The sequence below is a fragment of the Apostichopus japonicus genome, chromosome 18 (genome assembly GCF_037975245.1).
Source record: "Apostichopus japonicus isolate 1M-3 chromosome 18, ASM3797524v1, whole genome shotgun sequence".
In the NCBI taxonomy this organism is placed as follows: Eukaryota; Metazoa; Echinodermata; class Holothuroidea; order Aspidochirotida; family Stichopodidae; genus Apostichopus; species Apostichopus japonicus.
In genome coordinates this window covers 18,955,578-18,978,213 of record NC_092578.1, presented here as the reverse complement: position 1 = coordinate 18,978,213, position 22,636 = coordinate 18,955,578, and the positions used below count along the sequence as shown (strand labels likewise).

Here is a 22,636-nt window from a genome sequence, read left to right as displayed (position 1 = left end):
TATATTTATAATGGCCTACCACCCCCCCCCCTCCTCCACCACCCACAAAAAAAATGTTAGTAAGAAATTATTAAGAAACAAAACGAAAATGACAATATAATGGAGGTATGATTCATCTGCATATTTTATTTTTAACTTTTTCTCATTTTACACTTTTTGACTCGCTTTCCATAAACAAATATGGCAAGGTGCTTTGGCTAGTATACAAAAATGTGCCGGCTTTTCTGTTGGAATAATAATAGAGCTTTTATGTAGCGTGTACATATCTGGGTGAGTATAACATAAAAGTTTACAAAAACCGTTTAAAAAAAATTTGAAAATATGCATTGGACTAACAATAAATAGTACTATTAAAGGGGAAAAAAACCTCAGTAATATGTAGAACAGATACTAACAAAAAACAGCTGAAGGGTAGAAACTGAATGACGAAAAAAGAAAATGGGAAGGAATCGTACCTGGCAAAACGTGCACTTTGACCTTTGACGGTAAAATTGGAAGATGCGTTATACATAAAATGTCGAAATTAAACTTCACTAAAACAGGAAAATTACAAAAACAAAAGGGCTTCTTCAGGGACAAACACGAACAATTACTTTTATGCAATGAAAGGGAATAATCAACAGATGAGTCGGCACAAAACATTCACGTCTTCACATACATCTACCATGGTAGGATATATACATAGGCTTCACACTGTTACACATTGGGAACACTACTAGACACTTACTAATAATTTTTTTATATTTTAAAATTGAAGGAGGAAACTGATAAAATTGGGTGCATTGATTTTAATTTTTAAATAACCTGAGAATGGTCTACATTGAGCCAAGGATTTAATTTTTTTTGTTCAATCCCATCTAAATTATAAAATGGAAATATACTTCCTAAACAGTTAAAACCTGTCTGTCCACATATAATCATGGCAAAATGTAAGATATGAGAACTGCTAAATGTAACTTGGCTCGGTAGAATTTCTTTCAGGAGAGATTTCTTCTTCCAGTATATATGTGTATACTGTGCTGGCACAGTGTTAATAGCAACCAATGGAAGAAAATGAAACTTTCATTAAAGGAATTAAACATGGCTTCCCTGTGCACCTCACCATGCCCCCACCCCCCCCCCCCCCCCGCACCCACATCCATACCTATCCTGTAGTATGAAGCTAACATAACAATGACCAACTGGTGAACAAGTATTGGTGCATAAATTAGACAGGTTTGTTTACATAAAATGTACAAGATTGAAGAAAATAATAATTGGTCCTTTTTTCTTGATTCTCACATATCCATCAATTAACATACCGTTGATACTGAAGCCAACAACACTAAACGAACAGACAGGTTCTGAAATGACAAATACTAGAAAAATGTTCATATCAACAAATGAAATGAAATGCCAAAATTATAGATTGTTCACATTCATCTATGCAAACAATCTTACAACTTGAATACTTATAGAAACCTGTAGGCCGGGTTACCTAACATTATTAAGGATCTATAGATATTCAACAGTTTTTCCGAGGGATCCTTCGTACAAAGAATTCTGTCCAAGTATTAAAATGACATACTTGAATTAACATTGGAAACAATAATGCCATAAATAGACTCTTTTTTTCAAAATACACATCCCGAACCCAAAATATCTTGTAACACCACTTTCTTTACTTGTTATAACCACCAAGGATTTAATGTTACAGAGTAACATTGCTATTGATATGTTATGAATAACACAAACAATTCACAAATGAAAAACTGGTCCCGAAAACATGCCGTTGCTTGATTTCAACAAACAAGACACTTGAAATGATTAAGAAATCTTGCATCCCTAAATTTTTGGACAGAATACTACGGTCCGTTAAGTGTGTATGCTGGATACAAGTTTGTCCTTTCCTTACCATTTTGCTTTTGGCTCTCACAGTTAGGAATATTTCAATATGTGGCATTAAAAAGATCCTATCAACAGATCGCATGTATAATACGGAAGCTGATCCCAGCTTCTAAGCAGAACAGAAATTAAACAGGCAGGGCTGTAAAGTTTTCAGTAACTTTGTGGGATGTCCTAAGTTTCTTTGTTCCAGGTTGTCCACAAAAAGAAAAGTTCCAACAAGATCAGTACTAACGGAAAGTTCTGAAAATTCACTTGTCAGTTATAGATGTAGGGTCGGTCCATTTGGCATAAAGTACATGAAGAAATTTGATCAGAACTTGAATTCCCCTTTGGTCACCTTCCATTCCCCCTCAACCCACACCTCTGCCCGCCCCCCCCCCCCCCTTGGCCCCTTCTTTCCCTTTGGATACACTTCTGGGGAACTAATCTGCCTCAGCATCAACTTAAGTTGACCTCAAAGTTCACCACGATGGAAGAGGTCTAAACAGGCAATCAACTCACATAAAACAGTTGATATCGGTGAGGAATCACTTTCTAAGTCAAACATGTTTCTCTTGTAAATAATTTTACAACGATATTTCAGAAATCTCTACAGAACGTACACTTACAAAATAGTCAAATATTGCACACTGACTGGTGACACAAAATAATCACCCAATTTTTGGTTTTCAAAAAAATTTACAAGTCTGTACAAAATAACATTTAAAAGCATTTTTCTTTTAATAATAAGTTACATTTTACATGTAGTTGAATTTAGATGGAAGAACAAAAAAACTTAGCTATAAATTTGAGGTTTACTTTTAAATTCTTCACTTTCATTCTCTTCTCCCTTCCTGGCACTCTCGTTTAATTTAAATTTCAATCTTTGACATTAGCACTGTCCACCATCATCTCTTAGATACACTGAATTAGTTTATTTCACTCTGGCTCCCTCAAATTCTCAAAATATAATACTTTTTCCCATCTCCTTTCACTTTTCCACCAAAATTTCACACCGGTAATTAAGTGCAATGTTTCTTAGAAGCAGTTGTTCAACGAGTAATAAGCCTTAATAGTTATTCACAATTTCAATATTTGCATATATATGCAGATTTGGTTCCATATGGCAACTAGGAATGCATCAACATGCTAGGAGGATATCATTTTGCTAATACAACCTACTACATTACTCCTCACCCCTCCACCCTACCCCCCCCCCATTGGCCTATGAGAAAAGATGCCTTTCTTGTTTAAGTCTAACAGATTCGGTTGAATAAATCCAAATGACTAGCAATATTTTAAACTGACATACAAGACAGAAGCAAAGAGTCATGCTAGCAAGGTCGATGGAGGGGGAAGGAGTCAGGGAGATGCATAAAGCAGCTGCTCCGCCAACGGGTGAGAAAACAAACTACATTCGATTAACGCAAACTGGTGAGGTTTTGTTTTTAAAATTGTCACCTGTTTCAGAGTAAACAGAAGATTTAAAGCTCTCCCTAAACTTGTTTCTTAATTAGTCAGCAAAGGTTACAGTTAATTAAACTGTGAAACCATGTCCCTAATTTGTTTTCACCAAATGGATGATAGTTAGGGAATGAATTAAAGGATGACTGTAGGTCTAAAATTTATTTTGATATCTTGTAGTTTATTTTTTTATAAAGCACTGAAATCATACCAGGTTGTATAGCAGAATTACACTACTTTAAGTGTCTTTTTTCGTGTGTGTGTGAAATGAAACTTTAAACATCACAGGCTCATTAATTAAAGTGGCTGGACTGCTTAGACTATCACAAAACTATTATATGAAGTCAGCTCCTATAGGAAGCAAATCAAAGAGCATATCAGCCAGTTCCAAAATTTTGAATGTCTTATTTTTTCTTAAATAAAATTTAACTAGTCAAGCTAATGAATTTCAATTGTTATGGAATTTGGGTATCAATATTGAGAATGAGTTTCAACAAAATCAAGAAGCTGCCTTAAATATTAGTTGTGACCATAATTTTGTGTTCAAGTGATAATTTACACGGCAGGAGGATCTAATGCGGTTGAATACTCCTCCCCCCAAATCTGTGCCATCAACATGTGTACAAAACCTTCACAGAGTTACAGGACACGAGTATTGTGCCATTCTTTGAGTTGTTGGTGCCCCTCCTTAAGTTAGTTGTGCCCCTCCATAAGTTAATGGTGCCCCTCCAACTCTGAGTTTCTGGCAACCCGTTGGAGGAGAATAAAAGTTTCATCAGGATGTTTAGATTATATTCTTCTTTTGCATCTTGTCAAAAATAAACCTAAGCTCCGAATGATCTTTGTGACACAATCAAGAAAAATTATCACGTATAATGGGTTTGGTATTCCCTTTAGAATGCAACGCACATTGTACAAGAAAATTGATCTAGCAGTTTCTAGTTAATGCAACAGGCAATTATTGTGGGGATCTGTGGTTGTTTTTTACCAAAATATACAAAATATGTCACTTTTAGCTACAGTAAAATATAATTTCTGGAATGGTTTACAAAATGAAAATATGGTCCAAAGTCAAAAAAAAGAAAGAAAGATACAGTGTGACCTGTGGTAAAGCTAAAAACATTCTTTGTACATATAAAGAGAGAACTCTTTAGAACAAGCTCAAAAGCCTCCCTTTCTCCCCAGGGTAGATTTAAATAAAGTTAGCACACATGCAGGCATACTATGTTCAAGGAACTTCACTGCTTACTAACCAACCACTGGCATACACTGTGGTACTTGCCCCATCTGCAGGTCTGAAAGTGTTGTTTATGAGTACAGTTTACTCAAAACAACAGTTTAATGTTATGGTCACCGACTAATGCAAAACAAAAACAGAAGCATCAAAAACAGTTCATCTCTATAGCTTCAAAATTTCAGTATAGTTCAAAAGAAATTAACTTTTTTTTCAAAATCTTATTGTTTTAGAGACTGATTTCAGTGGAGGGTAACTAACAGCATTATCGTCTAGGTGATGGACACTTCAAACTAGCTCTTCGAGATTGTTTTCACAATTTGACCTAACTGACGGATCCTTATTATATGCAATAAAAGATTTCAGTTGATTGAACAAAGATGCTCTCATAGAATTTTCCACCAGTTAGAGCTTAATGAGCCAATAATTAAAAAAAAAAAAAAACACCTAGACAATTTTCATGTTAGCAATGATTCACAAGTATAGAGCAGCAAATTTATAAAAAAAAAAAAAATCAAACTTTCACTTCATTATTTGTGATGCTCTACATTGCCATGGATTCACAGAATCGAATACCATTGAAAAAAATGATCAAAAATCAGCACCGAAACTAAAAAGCTGCTTTTAGGGTCTGTTTAATTGTCAGGTGCCATAGAAGGATGAGTCAATTGTCCTTATTATTCACATGAAATAGGGCAAAGAAAAAAGGCGGGAAAAGAGAAAGCAATATAGTGACAAGTCAACGAATGTTTTCTTATTCTCACTTTTAGACTGTGGAATATTCCGAGACTCATGCTTTCGATAATTTCATTAACACACTTTGGGATCAATATCCATGTTCCCTACTGTAATGTCCCTAGTGATCACTGAATAATCAATGCTTTAAGATCGAGGCAAGTTTAATTTGCACTTAGTTTTCACTCGGTTGTATTAAAGAGAAACATACATTTTTGTGGGAGCAACACCAATGAAAGATGAGCAGTGGAAAACTCCAAAATACATTAAGTACGAGCAAATTGAGATAATTGCATGGAGAGGTGGCCGATATCAAAGAGGAAGGAAGCCATCTACTGTTTCTCTTCGTTCAAATCAGAAATTCATAACAAAGGCAACAATGAGACGAGCTATACGATAGTGACAGCAAGTTCTAGAGTCTAGAGTGGAAAACTTGAGTCTAGAGTTGAAAACAACTAGAGTTCTAGAGTTGAAAACACAGGATGATGCAAAACATCAAAGCTTAGGTTACGACCTAGATCACAGTTTAAAGCATTCCATCCTTCTATTGGCAAGGACGGCCAAACCCTTCCTAGAATTGTTTTTTAATTGAGTATTGTTCATTTTTAATAGACAAAACCAGATCTTTATGCAGAAGACTGAAAAACAGTAAAATTGTAAAGGGATAGACTGAAAAAGTCAAGATAATCATTTTTGGGGTTGGGATAGGATTTTTAGCAGTGTCAGTCAGAGGAACCAAGCCTTACAAAAGGTGACATATTTCACCTTCGGTATATAACCAATTAACCTTCAATAGTGCCATAATCCTGTTAAGCATTTCCCGCAATTTTTTGTTTTCTAGCTTACTTTGAGAACCAAATGACATGATCATGTAACCTGCGTTAAAAATGACTTAAAGTTGAAAAGCATCCTATTTTGAACAAGAAAAGGTACACCATATTACTGCTTTGTCTAAACAAGGTGGGATTGTCTGATGTATCAAGGATGTAAAGTTTCTACACACTCACACATACAGAAACACTGCACACACAGACACACACACACGCACCCTATTATTGTCAAGTATTTCCCAGAAGAGAGAAATAAATATTTCTCCCCTGAAAAACGAAAAAAAAAAATATGTACTAGCATAAACCTCTCTACTTATAAATGGACGTATTGGTTGGTCAATAAATTAAAAATTAAAAAAAAAAAAGTTGGAGAAAACTGTGTTGAATATTCACATTTAGGAGACACAATAAGAGCGCTATTTACAGTTACAAATATACATAGAAATTTATCAATAAATATATCTACATGGAGCACTGGAAAAGAGAAAATATTTTAATAAAACCATATCTGTAAACATGCATGTTAAATATTGGGTTAAAACTTGTGACTTGGAAACCTCCCTACTTGAAAAATATTTTCGAGCCTATGGAATATTTGGAAATATGTTTACAGATCCTCCAAAAATATCTCCGGGGAAGTCATGTGAAAGGAATCTTTCTGATACCAATAAAGGCTTGGCTTCTCATTCAAAGGATGACAAGATCCATAACCACCCCATCCCCACCCCCACCCCCTTTCAACAACACTGGCAATGGCTACTATTTCTACAACTTGGTCCTTACTCATTTGTGTTAATTGTTAGATTAGTTTCTTTCCCACTAAATTATACATTTTTTTGCTGCCAAACCCTCCTTTAACTTTTGTTATCAAACATTCAAGCTTTTTTTCTTTTTCTTCTTCCTCTTCTTCTTATCAACTGCAGAAAGAAGGATATATTGTTTATGTTCTCCCTTAAGGAGATTTTTCATCAAATTTCTGACAATCAGGATATAAAAAATACTCCCTAAAATTGGCTAATAATTAGCAGATCTGAATCAAATTCTTGTCTTAAAAACAATACCAACCAAAGAGTAGATGTGCATTGATATTCCAACAGAGTTGCCTTCCAGAAAAAATAAATTTCATTGAAAGGACAGAATTTTTTGGTCCAAAATGGTCACATTATTTCTTCAAACAGCCTACATCATCTTTCCAGGGACATATAGGGATTTATCACCACCTGAACAAGCAAAGCAGGGAGATTTCCAAGTCAAAATTGTTTCATGTCAAGTTTGCCCACACTTAGATCTACTTCCTACACTAAAACACAGCACCATTGTCAGAGATCAATACCAGACACTGAAACGCATATGAATGATCTTGCAGATAAGAAAAACATAATAAATAACAATGAGTAGCATCCTTATTTTAAGAACCGTTCTTAATATTCACAATTAAAATGATAAATGGAAAATAAAAAAGAAAAGAAAGTATTTAAAATTGTTCAATTTCCTTTTGTCTGACTTTCTAATTAGAAGAAGAAGAATCAAAACACAAAAAGAGTATTTGTTTTATATTCTCGTTCTTCTTAATTGAAAGATCCCTGATTGCATAATTTAAAAAATTTCAGTCAACTTAAAATATAAAGGAAGGGGAAAACACCCCCCTTCCCAGGAGAAGTGGCTGGTGAATCAAGAGTATTTTACCAGGAACCGACTGAGGAATATCAGGACGTGACATTCAAGCCTCCTGTCGAGATAAACAAACAGAAACCCTCTCTGAGTGAAATCCTCTGTTCATGTTAAATCTCAAACAAGTAATAATAACTTGTAGTAACTTGCAGTGAGAGTCAATGGCACCTAGTAATAACTTGTAGTAATTAGTAGTATAGACATACAATGAGAGTCACTGGAACTGAGTAACAACTTGTAGTAACTTGCAGTGAGAGTCACTCGCACAAAGTAACAACTTGTGGTAATAAGTAGTGAAACCTTACGATGAGTGTCACTGTCACCAAGAAACAACTTGTGGTAACTTACAGTGAAAGTCACTCGCACCAAGTAACGACTTGTGGTAATAAGTAGTATAAACTTACAATGAGAGTCACTGTCACCAAGAAACAACTTGTAGTAACTTACAATGAGAGTCACTGTCACCAAGTAACGTTCCTTGTGGTAATAAGTAGTATAAACTTACAATGAGAGTCACTGTCACCAAGTAACAACTTGTAGTAACTTACAATGAGAGTCACTGTCACCAAGTAACGTCCCTTGTGGTAATATGTAGCATAAACTTACAATGAGAGTCACTGTCACCAAGTAACAACTTGTGGTAACTTACAGTGAAAGTCAATGGCATCAAGTAACAACTTGTGGTAATCAGTAGTATAAACTTACAATGAGAGTCACTGTCACCAAGTAACAACTTGTGGTAACTTACAATGAGAGTCACTGGCACCAAGTAACAACTTGCAGTAGACAGTACTGACTTGTGATGGCACGTACTAGTAGCAACATGTAACAATTTGTAGCAATGGCAGTTAATTAGTTGGTTATTGCAACATTTCGAGATGGAAAACCCTCAGTTCTTTTAAATATCGCATAAGAATTCACATTAGTCAGATTTCATGAACAGCAAAATCATTGAGTTTCTAAACCGATTGGAAACAAGTGAAACGTTCCACCTATTGAAGAGTGGCCAAATTTTAAGGAAACAATTTTATGAACTATATTCCAACTCTTCATAACCTGACTCAAAATATAACTGCATGATAAATTTGATAGTGTATCTGTTAGCTTAATATCTGCTACATTGGTACATTGTTTTGGTCACCCATGCCAATTCATGATTACAACTGCGCATATGAGCATATGATGTAGGGATGTCATGATGACTCACACATTGCCCAGGGATTGTGCAGTGACTTAAAGTCACAAACTCAGGCAAGTTACTAGTTATGACTCAACTTGGACCTCAAATATAAATGACTCGTTTAATACAAAATTTTCTTGCATGATGAAGACATCAACACAAGCGGGAAAGAACGTAAGTGTTCAGTTTTGATGATTGATTTGATTGAGTCCACAAGGACAATTACGAATTCAAATTATTAACTACCCTCTGTCATTATTTAGGGCAAATTTTGTCGCCATGGTAACACTGGAGAAATCAGTCACTTCCTTGCTTGTCTCACATACGATATTAATCACACAGATTGAACCATGTGAATAGATTATTCTGGTTGCAATAAATAAATAAATGAACCGGGCTGTTGTGAAATAGCTGTAAAAGAAATTCCAACCGTGTCGTATCTCTTACGAAATAATTTCAGATCCAAATTTCCTTCCAGTACTTTTGACTGAATATGAATATTCAAAGGGTAATGATGATGTCATACCTCTATTACCTGCTTGTTGTGCTCGACCGAGTTGGCTTGGGCCTCCGCCTCTGCGGCTTTTAACTTCTTGATAGTATTTTTCAGGGCCTGCCTCTTGTTACAGAACCAGACTCGTATGACCTCTCGGTCATAGTTCAGTTCCTGTGACATGGAGGTCATTTCAGAGCCTGTCGGGTGGGTATTTTTGTCAAACATTCTGTTCAAGTATTCTAACGCCTGCGGCGTGAATGAGGTCCGCCTTTTACGTTTCTTCGATGGTTCGGTTCCGATAAAATCTGAGAGTTGATTAAAACCGTTTTTGTGTCTGGCCTCCGCCTCTGCCATCCACCTCTCTAAGACCGGTTTGATCTTCTGCGCACTCCTGGGAGTAATGTCCAGCTTCTCAAACCTTAGAGCAAAGAAAGAGGGACAAATAAAACAAAAACTCAATAAAAAAAGAGGAGCATTCAAATTTGGATTAAAACTGCAAAGGCAGGTATAAGAAAGGATATACAATGTGTCTTGTGGTTGGGTCTACTTGTGACCAACCCTTAAATGTCTTATGTACCTTAGTAATGTTACAGACTACTGAGTGACTTGTATGGATAATGAAAATAGACATTGGGACTGGCTGGAAACAAACACCAACATTTTTCCCTGTGGATTAGAATATGTCTGGTCTTCATGGCATAAGTTGGGCCAACAGCTTTCACACCTACACACTAAATTAATGCAGTCATGTTAACCTTGGCTTTTGATATCCTATCACTCACCTGCATATTGCAGACTGGCTGTAGGTGGGACCTTCTCTGGCACTTAAAGCTTGACCGACTTGTGTCTGGGTCAGACCTAACGACAGTCGTCTGATCTTGAAAACTTTGGCAAATTCTTTGATTTCTTCTAAGTTGACACCATCTACCTCCACTTCATTGTTGATCGTGTTGACTGCTTAGAGTTTCAAAAATATAAAACAAAAACAAATTGTTTTTCCAAGTCCAGCATGACATTAGAAGCTACATCAGGCCCTGTGGCTTAGATCAGAAATTGAAAGAATCGAAACACTTTGACCGAGGCTAATTTGAGAACATAGATTCTGGTATAAAAGATCTTCTCTGAGGAAAACTGTTCAGTGAATTACAATGCCAATAGTGTCTATTTCACTCAAATTTATTTCTAGTATTACCACTTTATTACATTCCCATTTCAAAGGCCAAGAGTGTACCATAGCATCAATAATAAGAAGTAATAACTATGGAAATATTTCTCTGTTAATCAAAGTAAGTTGTTTGTTTTTTTCACTTAATTGTAAATAAACCTAGTGTTAAATTGGATGGCACATTAACGTTACAACAAACGCAGTACGGAATGCATGAAAGAGGCCTGTCGATTAATTGATAGGGAACGATTTGCAAACGATTACAATAAACAGTATCCATTCGTGACAACCAATAATTAAGACGATAAGAAGATATTTACAACAATGCATCCATTAACATGTCCCCAAAAACCACAGAAAATGTTTTATACCAGTTCCGTGACCTCCAGGGCTGTCGGCTGATGTCGGGCTAGTGATTGATGGCGATGAAGCCTGCGAGTTTGACAACGTCGTCGTGACGATATGGCTGCCGACCAGAGACTGGCCGTTAATGACTTGGTTCGTGACTAACTGAGCGGCACCTTGCTGTTGAAGAATACTGAGGTTTTGTGGCATTGAGAGTTGTGTTATGACATGACTTTGGCTAGTCGGTGGAGCTAGATTGAAACAAAACAGAAAAAAACATGTTGGTATTTTTACATTCAATCATGTAATATTCAATGTAATGTAATGTAGGATACAGTTATTACACAGAACAGATTCAGTTGTGAGACATGGCACTGAACTGAAATAGATATATTGCACAGAGTAGAAACAGATATGGGAAAGAGAAACCACAGAAATGGATATGTGAATGACACTGAACAGAATCAGATATGTAAATGATAAAGAGCTCTGAAAACAGATATGTGAGTGACACAGAACAGAAACAGATATGTGAATGACACAGAGCAGAAACAAACAAGATTCATACTGGACAGAAATGGATCTCTGAATGAAACTGAACATAATCAGATATGTACATGATAAAGAGCTCGGAAAACAGATATGTGAATGAGACAGAACAGAAAGAGATGCCTGAATGAAACAACAGAAACAGTTATCTGTAAGAGGCAGAACAGAAAGAGATGCCAGAATGATGTACACCAGAAAAAGCTAGGTGTCTGAAACAGAGCAGAAACAGCTATGTATTCAAGTGTCATAGACCAGAAAGAGATGCCTGAATGCCACAACAGAAACAGATATGTGAATGACACAGAACAGAAACGTATATCTGAATGACAAATAACAATGACATTACATAAGGTACATTCAAAAGGAAAACAATCAAGTCACCTTTTGTTAGAACTGTTTGAGTAGCCAGGCCAGCTAAGCTGAGTGCCTGCGTCCCGTTAGCAAAGACCTGTGCTACGGGTGAGGGACTGGAAGTAGTCGAGGTCACAACTGAAGTTTTATGATTGAGAAGACCTTGAGTGAGTAGCTGTGATGATGTGGTGGATGTTGACGTCTGCTGCTGCTGTGATACAAGGCTCCTACCGTTGTAAACAAAACCAGAGAAATTGCAAATGAAAACAAGATTAACAAGACAGTCATTTCATCTTAGAAGAAACTGTTAAAATAAGTCTATACTTTGGTAAACAAATCATTGAATACAATCATCCCTTGTCTAAATTTTTGGTGAAAAAAAGGGAAAGCTGAAAATTATCTGCAGAAATGACAAGCATGAAAATAATGCCACTAACTATATCAGCCTAATCTTTGGTGATTTTTTGACAGGAACATGATTCATTGTTTTATGAGGAGGAAAACAATATCAAGAAGCTTGACAGAGATTTGAAATCTCTTGATTATTATGTTTGAATTTTCGAGAAGAGAAAAAGAGCAGGTATATGAATGAGTCTTACCCAGGTGTGATCTGACCTTGAATACCAAGCTGAGCTGCAGCCAAGGTGCTAACAGTGGGTAACGTATTACCGGGGGTAGTTGTGAGATGAGGTAGTCCCCCTAAACTGGATAGCGAAGCATCTGTGGTAGTGGCTGTCATAAAAAAAAAATTAAAAAATAGAACAATACCATTTTGAATTGAATATCCGATTGACAGTTATAGCTCACTTTGCATCTTCTGTAATTTCGGAGACCATTTCTGACGGGAAAACAGTGGACTTCTCATAGATAAATAACCCACCTTACTTTGGCCAGCCAGTGATCTGACCCACGACCTCCTAGGTGCTTTGGTTTCATTGCTTCATCCACTTGACCACAGCACTGGTCACGGGAAACAATGTAAAATTTCAATTGTCCCTTATAAAATGTTTCAATCTTTTTTGATATCAACAAAGACAAAAGGAAAGAATAAAAAACACACAATGTTGTTTCTCTTAGGTTTAATCGAATTGCAGAGGTTTTTTTATTTGTTGGAAACATTTAAAAAAGAGTTAGATTTTTGACATTGAGATGGATCATGAATAAAAATTGATGTGAATGGCCGTGCAATTGGGAGGGAAGGGGCGGAATATTGCTGTGTGCCTGGTATGGGTGCGTTTTAGGGTTTCAAATACAAAGCCAGAAACACCATTTGAGAGTCCTCTGGGAGGTTCATACCTGTCTTGGCAGTTGTGGTCCCTGTACTCGTGGTGGCTAATGACAACACCTGGCCTGCCGAGTTGAGGAGCATGTGTGGAACGGGGAGCTGACCGAGGCCGGCCTGTCCCGTTAACACCGATACAGGTGGCAGCGGTGTGGACGCTGGTGTGGTGGGTGTGGTAGTGGCATGATGTTTGGTGGGTGAGCTTACAGTGGAGGTCAGTTGGTTTGTGGAGGCATGAGTAGGGCTTGTGGATACACTGCTACCAGGTGCTGAGACCTATCGCCAAAAAACAAAATAAATAAAATAAAATAAAAAATGAAGAAAATAAGTAGAAATCCCTTGAACATCTGTGTCATCTTTCCTTTCAAATCAAAACTTATTCCATGTCCTAATCTCAAATCCTGAATAATGCAGAAAAAGTTGAAAATTTGTTCAAAGTTTCCATTTTGCATGCTGTTAATATGACAAAGTGTCTTAGCGATGTTCATTTACCTTTATTATTGAACCAAACGCAAACAGCTGTTTTTGATGATCACATGAACGATAAAACTTCAGGTGTTTGTTTAAATGCATATTCAATCAACTGATTTTACAATAGCAGTTAGTACATTGACTTTTTTTGTTTGTTTTCTTGCAGGGCGGTGCAACAAAAAATACAACCGGTATTTACATTGCGGTTAGAACCGCAACACTGGTGTGTACTGTGTTATGTTTCAAGGCATATTCATTGTTTCAATCATAACACAATTTTCAGATGACTGGCACCTTGAAAAAGGTTCTTCAACTTGCAAAGATCGTCGTAATGATATTTCGAACCCTTGGGATTCGTCATCGACAATTTTTGGTCGTAATGTGTCGATTAAGTCCTACCTGAGGTGACACTGGTGTTAGACTGGAGATGTTGGCAGCGAATAGACCTCCGCTTGTTGGAATGAGAAATTGCACGCCCCCTTGACCCTGGGCTAACGTCACTGGTATCGTCAGAAGTTGCTGCTGTCCCGCAGCGTTTGTGATGGGTAGGGTGATCATCTGTGATTGCCCGGTATGGCTGCCCGCAGCCTGCTGAAGGGTCAGGAAAGATTGTGGTGAAGCCAGCTGGAAGAAAATACACCAAAAGTAGAGTTTAATGTTAATAAAAGCAAATACAAGACCTCAAAGGAAATTAATCTCCTCTTCTGCATTTCTCTCTCTTTCTCTTTGGTCTCATTCAAACTTGTCTGGTTTTGGTCAATTACCATCTACCCAATGTAACCGTTTTCCCTAAAGAAATATACTCTTCTTCTCTACATAGGTTTAATACAAGAACTGGTAGAATTTTACTACCGTGACGCAAATAAACTGACACACACTTCCTATTGGAACATATGTCAAAGTCAGTCATGATATAATAGTTTTAGTAAAAGTAAAATAAAGAATGTGTGCTTTGTGATATGAAATGAGTTTGCATAAAGAGACCTACACTTCACTACAGACGACATGAGAAAGTACTTCTCCGATCTCGTCGGTCAATAAATGTCATTGGCTATTTTTTACTTCACACTGAAGGTCAGTCTGTCGTGCTGGAAACAGTTTTTACTGTAGTGGACATATTTGTGAGAGGCTTTTATACTAATAACGGCAATGGGCCTTCATTACACAAAATACTACTTTGGACAAGCATCAAAGATGATGGTTAACATCTTCCCCAGAATTGATCTACTACTGAACTTTTTAATTTTTATGTTCCATACATAAAGTGGCTACACTACTCACTACTTACTGCTTTTTTCTGTTCTGCTGCACATTTGATATTTGTTACAACTTTAGTACTGACAGAGTATTGGCTCAAATATGAGCCCTGCCATGTATCACACTACGGCACCCTTGTAACTTTGCAGCACTGTGAGAAAACTAACACAGCATAAAGTAATTCTAGTTGACTTAGCCAAATTATGTCCTAGACAGGCACGAAATCCGAACTTCAACACACATTCACATATACAGCCGTACACACCTCAGTTTAATTAGCATGATTGTTAAGTAATTTATACTAAATTAAAAAGGAGAGTAGATATTTGTTAATGGGATTTTGATATCAACTAAATAAAATGGAAAAATAATTTAGCAAAAAAATGCTGCTTAAAACTACCTCTAACCAAGCTAGGCATGCACTATCCCTCCTTAACATCAGCGGGCTCAGAACTAAGACAAAACTGGGGCATCAATAAATCATAAAGCCAAAAAAATAAACCTCATTTTTTCCACAATATTATCTGCTTTTCAATTTTTCTTCTGAAAGAGAGATTTGCCATTCCAAACATCTGCCAGCAATAATCAGAAACCAGTCATGCCCTGCTAATTCTACAGCCCGTAATTTTTTCCCATTCCGTTGATGGAAACACCACACGTGCTCGTTTTCTACACGCTCTCGGAATGCGGCAGAGAATTTTAATGTATCAGCCCTGGTTGTAATAACAAACTCCAGACGGGGTTGTAAAGCCAGCTGTGAGATCGAATATCAACACATCGGAAACTGACTCTGTGATATATATAAATTTGTGAGGGAAATAACTCCGATTCCTGTTCATATTTCCCAGGTAACCTGAGGAGGCATTCCGCTTCAGTAGATCGCAGGAATGGTTTATGCTATGTCATCAACCGAGTTTTAATTTCGTAGTGGTTAGCTTCCACTCAGATCCTTAAGGTCGTTATTTCATATGATCAAAGTATAAACCGTATATTATAAACAGTTATATTAATCCATTTCCTGCATTTTAAAAAATACCGTTTTATGTACTGATTCAAAGACCATTCCTACATATGTTGAGCATTTCACAAAAAAAGTCTTGTATCATAAACTTGATCTTAGACCAAGTTTTTTTCACATGGTTAGAGTAGTTTGCCTTAAAGGTCATCAGTATTGTCCACAACCCCCCCCCCCCCGCCCCATCTCCCTACCCCAACTGCCCAAATATGATATTAAAGATGTCATGTTTAAGGATGTCAGACCTTTGACCTCTGGTGACCTGAAATGACTTCTGACAAGTATAAAAATAGGGTCTTTGTACTCAATAACATATCAAGTATGAAACCACCATGAACTTCTTGAGTTACATTGTTTACAAGCCATACAAGCACACAAATATCATCACCATCGCAGCCATATTCATTTGCCTTTGATATTGAATCAAAAATTGCAAGGAAAGTCCAGCTAAGATATTTGCAATACGTGCAATACTGCTTTTTTGTCTTTTTTTTTGTCTTTTTGTATATTTTTGTCCATTAAAAATCTTGAAAAATAGGATTATTTCATAATTGACTCACATAAAATACATCTAAGTGAAAAAAAAGGTATTAATTTGATTTGTTTCATTAACTATTACTGATAGTACAGACAAATTGCCATGGCAACAGAAACTGAAAATAACCTTACAGCCAAATCAATAAATTACAAATGTCTTGATGTAAAATTACCACTGCTGCAGACCAAGTGATTCAAGTTGACTTTTAAGTGACCAACGGTTCTTGGGCTACAAATGTAGCCTGGAAAATAAAGCTCATCCAAAGTATACTTTAATAGTTATCACTTTTACAAGGTTTTCACACTTTGATCTCTGATGACCTTTAACCTCCACAACAATCAATAGGATTCTTGTGCTCACAAAGTTGTTTTCAAATGATGAAATATAAGACAATAAAGATGTTCTGAGAGTGTGCAAATACATTGTGAGATGGCTGTGGAAATTCTTCTTGAGATATGAATATGAACGACAATGATTTGATTTGCTAGCAATATCTTGGAATAAGATTGATGATATTTTATTCTATTCATTCCACTGTCATAAATACAAATCAGGACTCTTTAGAGGATCAGCTAATATTTAAAACTACAATAAAGTAATTTTGTCACCAGTAAAACACCTCTGGCCTGTCTCAGAATTACTGCAATTCAAGTGCCTAACCCCCCCCCCCTCCCCCCACCAATAACAGAAACCAGGACTTAAAACAAGTGGCTGTCATAGATTGGTTCATTTCTTGCTGGCTAATGAAAACCAGCTGTATTATGGCAACATTATCTTCAATGTATTTGGACATGGTGTACAACTCCTGGCAGAACCTAGAAGAAGGCCATGTTTCTACTGCCTGAATCCCTATGAAAACAGCAGGCATGATTTATGATTCAATTAAATTAACCTTCTAAATGTTTGATTTATTGCCTTAACTTAACATGACACTTTTGCTAAGCTCACACAAACTCGGTCAGGTTTCAGCCTGCTGAACGTCAGGATATAGCGAAAGAGCATGATAATGTTTCAAACATTTTAATGGAGCATATATCCAATCCACAAAATTATTTATAAGAGCTAGATACACAGGGAATCTCTTGCTGTCAAAATCAAAGCAAAATGATATCTACAGATCAATGTTGCTTTGAATGATGCACTGATGATTCGAAACGGTAACTTTTCAAATTTGTTAGAAAAGAAAACGAAAGCAGTCAATAAAACCATCATAAATTTCATTATACACATCTGACAGATTGCCTGATATAAGATTATATATAAACAAATAGTATGAAAGCTTTTTGTATTTTCCCAGACATTTTACTGTCTTTCATTTTAAGAACAGAAACAAGTAGGAGACTAATTGGGATGGAAGGCAGCTATTTTCAGACATCGCCTGAATGTAAGGAACGCCGACTTGCTTATAGATATTAATACAGACAGTGAATATATACTGGATGCTTTATATCAGAAAACTTGACTACTGCTCCTAAATGACAAAGCCACCTCACTTTAGCAGGCCACCGTTTGAACCCAGAACCTCCCAAGCGTGACATACATAGCTGCTTCATCCACTTGACTGTAACACAAGGCTTTCAAAGCTAAACCCCAAGACCCCTTAATGGTCTGGGTTTATTCTAACTTTGATACTAACTTGTCAATTTGTATGTTTATCAGCGATCCGATCTACCCGGCTTAAAACACTTATTTGCACTGCGCTCCAACTGACACCTTTGGTTCATCACCCTCTGCATTTAGAATCTACAGGTAACCAGTGGCAGTTAGATGCATTTCCAGATGGCAAGGAGGAAACCCCGCTCCCGTCTTCCCAAGACACCGCAAACTGTTAAAGGGGGGGGGGAACACAAACCTAACCATCAGTTTTGGCTTATATGACAACGATCTTTGTAATGAACAGCTCCCCCCAAATGGCCAAGAAAAATTTGGCTTTGTTTAGAAGAAAATCCTAGTTCGGATTTCAAAAAACACACGTTTTCCTTCGGAATGGTAAATTCGGAAGGAAGAGAGAGTGTGCAGTGACCTGTAGGAGAGGTCACTGGTTGCGCAGTGCTAAAATTTATAACAGTGGCGCCTAGGTAGACTAGGAAATGTGCGTGAGTGTTGTAGGAGACAGGTAAGAGAGGGGTGAAGTAAATAACTAGTTAAAAAGTCGTGTCTGGGGGTCATCAATTTATAAACCTGAGGGGAAGTTATTTGTTACAGTCCTCTCTGTCACAGAGACCATGGATGATGGTAGGGTTGTGTCACACCTTCAAATACCCACCTGGTTTGGGATGAGAGTCTGCGTCTGTACCGTCGGTAGAGCTGGTGCTGCTACTATTAACGGTTGAGCTTGAGGCAGGCTTGTCTTTGTGGTCGCGGTAGCCACTGAGAGAGAAGTTGGCTCTGTAAAAGGGAGAAGTTTTTATACAAAGCTGAAAAGAAATACAATTCACAGAAATGATTTTCAAGCTGGGTTGGTATTCAAGATTCATTTACAGCCCGGATGTTAAAAATGAATGAAACGTGAAGGAGAAGAACATGTTAGAGCTATTTCAATAAAAGTGGTCGGTTGAGAATGATGGGCAGTATTTCCCAATCAATTTTTTTAATTTTCATGGTGTGTATGGAGAAGGGGAGACACCTCACATAATCACTAAGACAACCTTCTTATACCTCTTTCAAATGGTCGATGATTATTGAAGATTACAGAATTTTACCCGGCATAGTAAACATCGAGTGATATAACCTGACCTGCATACACTAAAGATATGCAAACAGCTGCTTTACAGTAAAGAGCAACGGTGAGGGTAACGTTGGTACATAATGCATACAAAATAGGACACTCACTAAGGAGAGGGTCCTGAGTAAAAACCGTGTGGACCTAATAGCAGACAGAGGGGGAGGGGTTAGATGCAGGTGGAGGACCGGAAGGGGGGGGGTCAATAGAGCCAAACTCAATAGATGTGGTTCTACCCCCTGTCACTATACAACATTATGCGAATCACTCTCTTACCGTACAACGAGAAGAATAGTTCAGTTAAAGGTGAAAGTTTAAACTTACTGCTGGCAAGAACAGTCTGCTTGGTAGTGACTAGACCACCGCCTAACACACCTGCTCCGCTAATGCCTACTTTTGCTGCACTGTTACTAGCCGCTGCACTCTGCATGGCCAGTAGGAGTTGATCTGTGGCACTCTGGGGCCTCTGTAGTGTTGTGCCGAGGATCTAACATGGTGAGAGTAAAAGCTTTAATGATTTGGATTCAAAAAGATTAAAAGCACACATCTTAGCTGAATTGTGTTTCAGATTAACTGGCCAATTTGAAAACATCCCATCACTGAGCTATGGAAATCCTCCTTCAAATCGCCATCTTTCTATTTTAATGCATCAATTTCGAGATTATCGATAAAATAGAGAGAATGTTACAGCTAACATTCTTATCACCAAAATGAAACCTCCCACTTGCTAGTTGTCATGCAGTGTTATACACACTAATCAGTTAAAACAATAAACACATTACTTTTAAGAGGCAAACGCTGGGTAAATGCCATCGCATCTATAGCATAACATGTATTCCTGGGAAAAAATGATCTTGAAAATGAAAACCAAAGCATAAACCACATAACTAAATCGTTAGATTGATTATCGGACTTTATTCAGCTAATTGTTACTTCAAATGCAGATTGAAGAAGGTGCCATTGCCATGGCAACATGATTTAAGGGTAGAATTTTGACAGTTTGGTTTCAGTAAGGTTAGTTGTACAGTTTTGTACACCATTATCAGCCAAGTACACCACAAGATCAATGACCGACAAAACGACCATATATGGTAATGTCACATTCAATGACTAAACTCAACCCCCAAAAGACTTGCAAAATTATCAAGTTTGAAACATTTTGAGATGATACTGTACATACAGAGCTATAAATCATATAATTTCATTGATTTTCTGTAGTGTTTCCTTAGCAGCGGAGCAAGACTGGGTAATCTCAAAACACATGGAAGATTCCCATATATAACATGTGCGAAAGAACAAAGTACAGTATATCACAAAGTTAAATTTGATGAGGGTGCCACAGTGATGAAAATTATGAGCAGTGCAAAATTCAACAGTCTGGTCTCTGTACTTCTGTAGCAGTAGCACTATCTGCTAAGTACGATATCAGACCCCACCCTATCAGGAGCCCTATGGCAGGCCCCTCTGGACTCTGCCGACATGGCTTCAGGCTCTGCACTCACACTCGTACCAGCTTACATTATCCCCATTCTGTGTCCCCCAAGTGTTGCGCTTGATGTGCTGTGTCACTCTCTCGCCCCCCCCTCCCCCATCAGGAGCCCTATGGCAGGACCCACTGGATTCAACGCCAACATGGCTTCAGGCTCTGCACTCACACTTGTACCAGCTTACATTACCCCCTTCTGTGTCCCCAATTGTTGCTCTTGATTTGCTGTGTCGCTCTCCCCCCCCCCCCTCACCTATCAGGGGCCCTATTACAGGCCCCTCTGAACTCCACCCTGCCAACATGGCTTCAGGCTCTGCACTTACACTCGTACTAGCTAACATTATCCCCCATTCTGTGTCCCCCAGTTGTTGCTCTTGATTTGCTGTGTCGCTCTCCCCCCCCCCCACCTATCAGGGGCCCTATTACAGGCCCCTCTGGACTCCACCCTGCCAACATGGCTTCAGGCTCTGCACTTACACTCGTACTAGCTAACATTATCCCCCATTCTGTGTCCCCCAATTGTTGCTCTTGATTTGCTGTGTCGCTCTCCCCCCCCCCCACCTATCAGGGGCCCTATTACAGGCCCCTCTGAACTCCACCCTGCCAACATGGCTTCAGGCTCTGCACTTACACTCGTACTAGCTAACATTATCCCCCATTCTATGTCCCCCAATTGTTGCTCTTGATTTGCTGTGTCGCTCTCCCCCCCCCGCACCCCCCCAACTTCCAATTGTGTGGCAATGCCATTGCACTTTTACTCTTTATTTCTGTTGTTTAAGTGTTCCATACTAGGTCAAGCCAGAGCGTATAAGCACATTATAGCCTCTTTATGGGTGTACCTAACCATTAATAGTACTTTGCTACACTATATTGACCAAGTTTATTTTGATTAATTTATTACTTTAAATGTCATAGTACAATCGCAATTGGAGTACACAAAAGCTACTTTGTATCATCGATATCAAGTCTGCTATTACACTTAGGCTGGGTAATACTGTACTTATATTAGCTAGTAAAGGTAATACTATAAATACCAGGCTTTAAATCACTTGCCAGATAATGCTGAGTGTAACATGGTTATTTAGTTGCCAAGAGACAACAAATTTTACCGGCCTAATGGATGAGGGTACACAAGTGTGCGTGTTCTCAGGCTTTGCCGTACTATGAAGTTAGCTTCGTAAAAACTTTCAGCTTTGCCTGAAAGGGACAATAATAGTTACCTCACATCGACAACCATTGATGTTATGTTACAAATATCGATGTTAAACAGATGTATAAGTTGCAAATATTGGCCGATCCTTTTTTCATGGGTTACATTCCAGCATATGCCCTGATAAAATCTGAAGAGAAAACTCAGACTCCAAAGAACTTACTAATATTCTAAAAAAAACTTCAAATTTCACATATCTAGCATCAATAGCAAAAGGGGGGGGCCGCATAGTGCAAGAATTATTATCAGCTATCGGTAGATTGGAGTGCTTATATTTGAAAAACAGGTACTGTAAGAGAGGAGGAATGAGGTACATGTAGGATTACAAATGTTGAACCTTCATATATTCACAAAACTAATATTTTGGGGATACGATTGATAGTGCTTACCTGACTCCACTCTTCGCATGTACTCTTTTAGTCTAACCTACTTTTAGCATTTCCAACAGCACCCTCTATCCTATCAGGTCTAGTCACGGATGCCCTTATGCTGTTATAAAATATTATGAAACGTACCATGTGTGCCAATATTCATATAGTACCTTACAGCCTTCATGAATATTCATTGTAGTAATTAATTCGATTTACCTGTGTACCGAGAAGAGCTTGATTTGCATTAACCGAAGATACTGCTTGTACAGTAGTAGCTGTCTGAGGAGCTAAGATGGACTTCACTTCCATTGCGTGAACCAAGGCACGGAAAGAAATCACAGACTTAAGTCTGCTGAAGTAAAAAGAGGGAGAAAGAACAAGAAGAGAAAAGATGAAAA

At 37.7% G+C, this 22,636-nt stretch overlaps 1 protein-coding gene across 6 annotated transcripts in view; it reads right to left on the bottom strand.

Annotated features, from left to right (window-relative positions):
* Positions 1 to 100: 100 nt before the first annotated feature.
* Positions 101 to 22,636, bottom strand: part of LOC139959060 (uncharacterized) — a 51,936-nt gene continuing 29,400 nt past the window's right edge. For 2 of the 6 annotated variants that reach the window (XM_071956607.1, XM_071956608.1), the window contains exons 2-12: positions 22,455 to 22,587; positions 19,496 to 19,658; positions 18,716 to 18,837; positions 14,039 to 14,263; positions 13,183 to 13,444; positions 12,486 to 12,618; positions 11,917 to 12,113; positions 11,013 to 11,237; positions 10,259 to 10,433; positions 9,507 to 9,894; positions 101 to 7,858 (exon numbers count right to left, since the gene is read on the bottom strand). In XM_071956607.1, coding sequence (XP_071812708.1) covers positions 7,850 to 7,858; positions 9,507 to 9,894; positions 10,259 to 10,433; positions 11,013 to 11,237; positions 11,917 to 12,113; positions 12,486 to 12,618; positions 13,183 to 13,444; positions 14,039 to 14,263; positions 18,716 to 18,837; positions 19,496 to 19,658; positions 22,455 to 22,547 — 1,992 coding nt within the window. In that variant the 5' untranslated portion in view covers positions 22,548 to 22,587 and the 3' untranslated portion in view covers positions 101 to 7,849. Of the gene's footprint in view, positions 7,859 to 9,506; positions 9,895 to 10,258; positions 10,434 to 11,012; positions 11,238 to 11,916; positions 12,114 to 12,485; positions 12,619 to 13,182; positions 13,445 to 14,038; positions 14,264 to 18,715; positions 18,838 to 19,495; positions 19,659 to 22,454; positions 22,591 to 22,636 lie in introns of all 6 variants that reach the window. The other 4 variants (XM_071956610.1, XM_071956611.1, XM_071956613.1 and 1 more) reach the window with 3 other exon arrangements.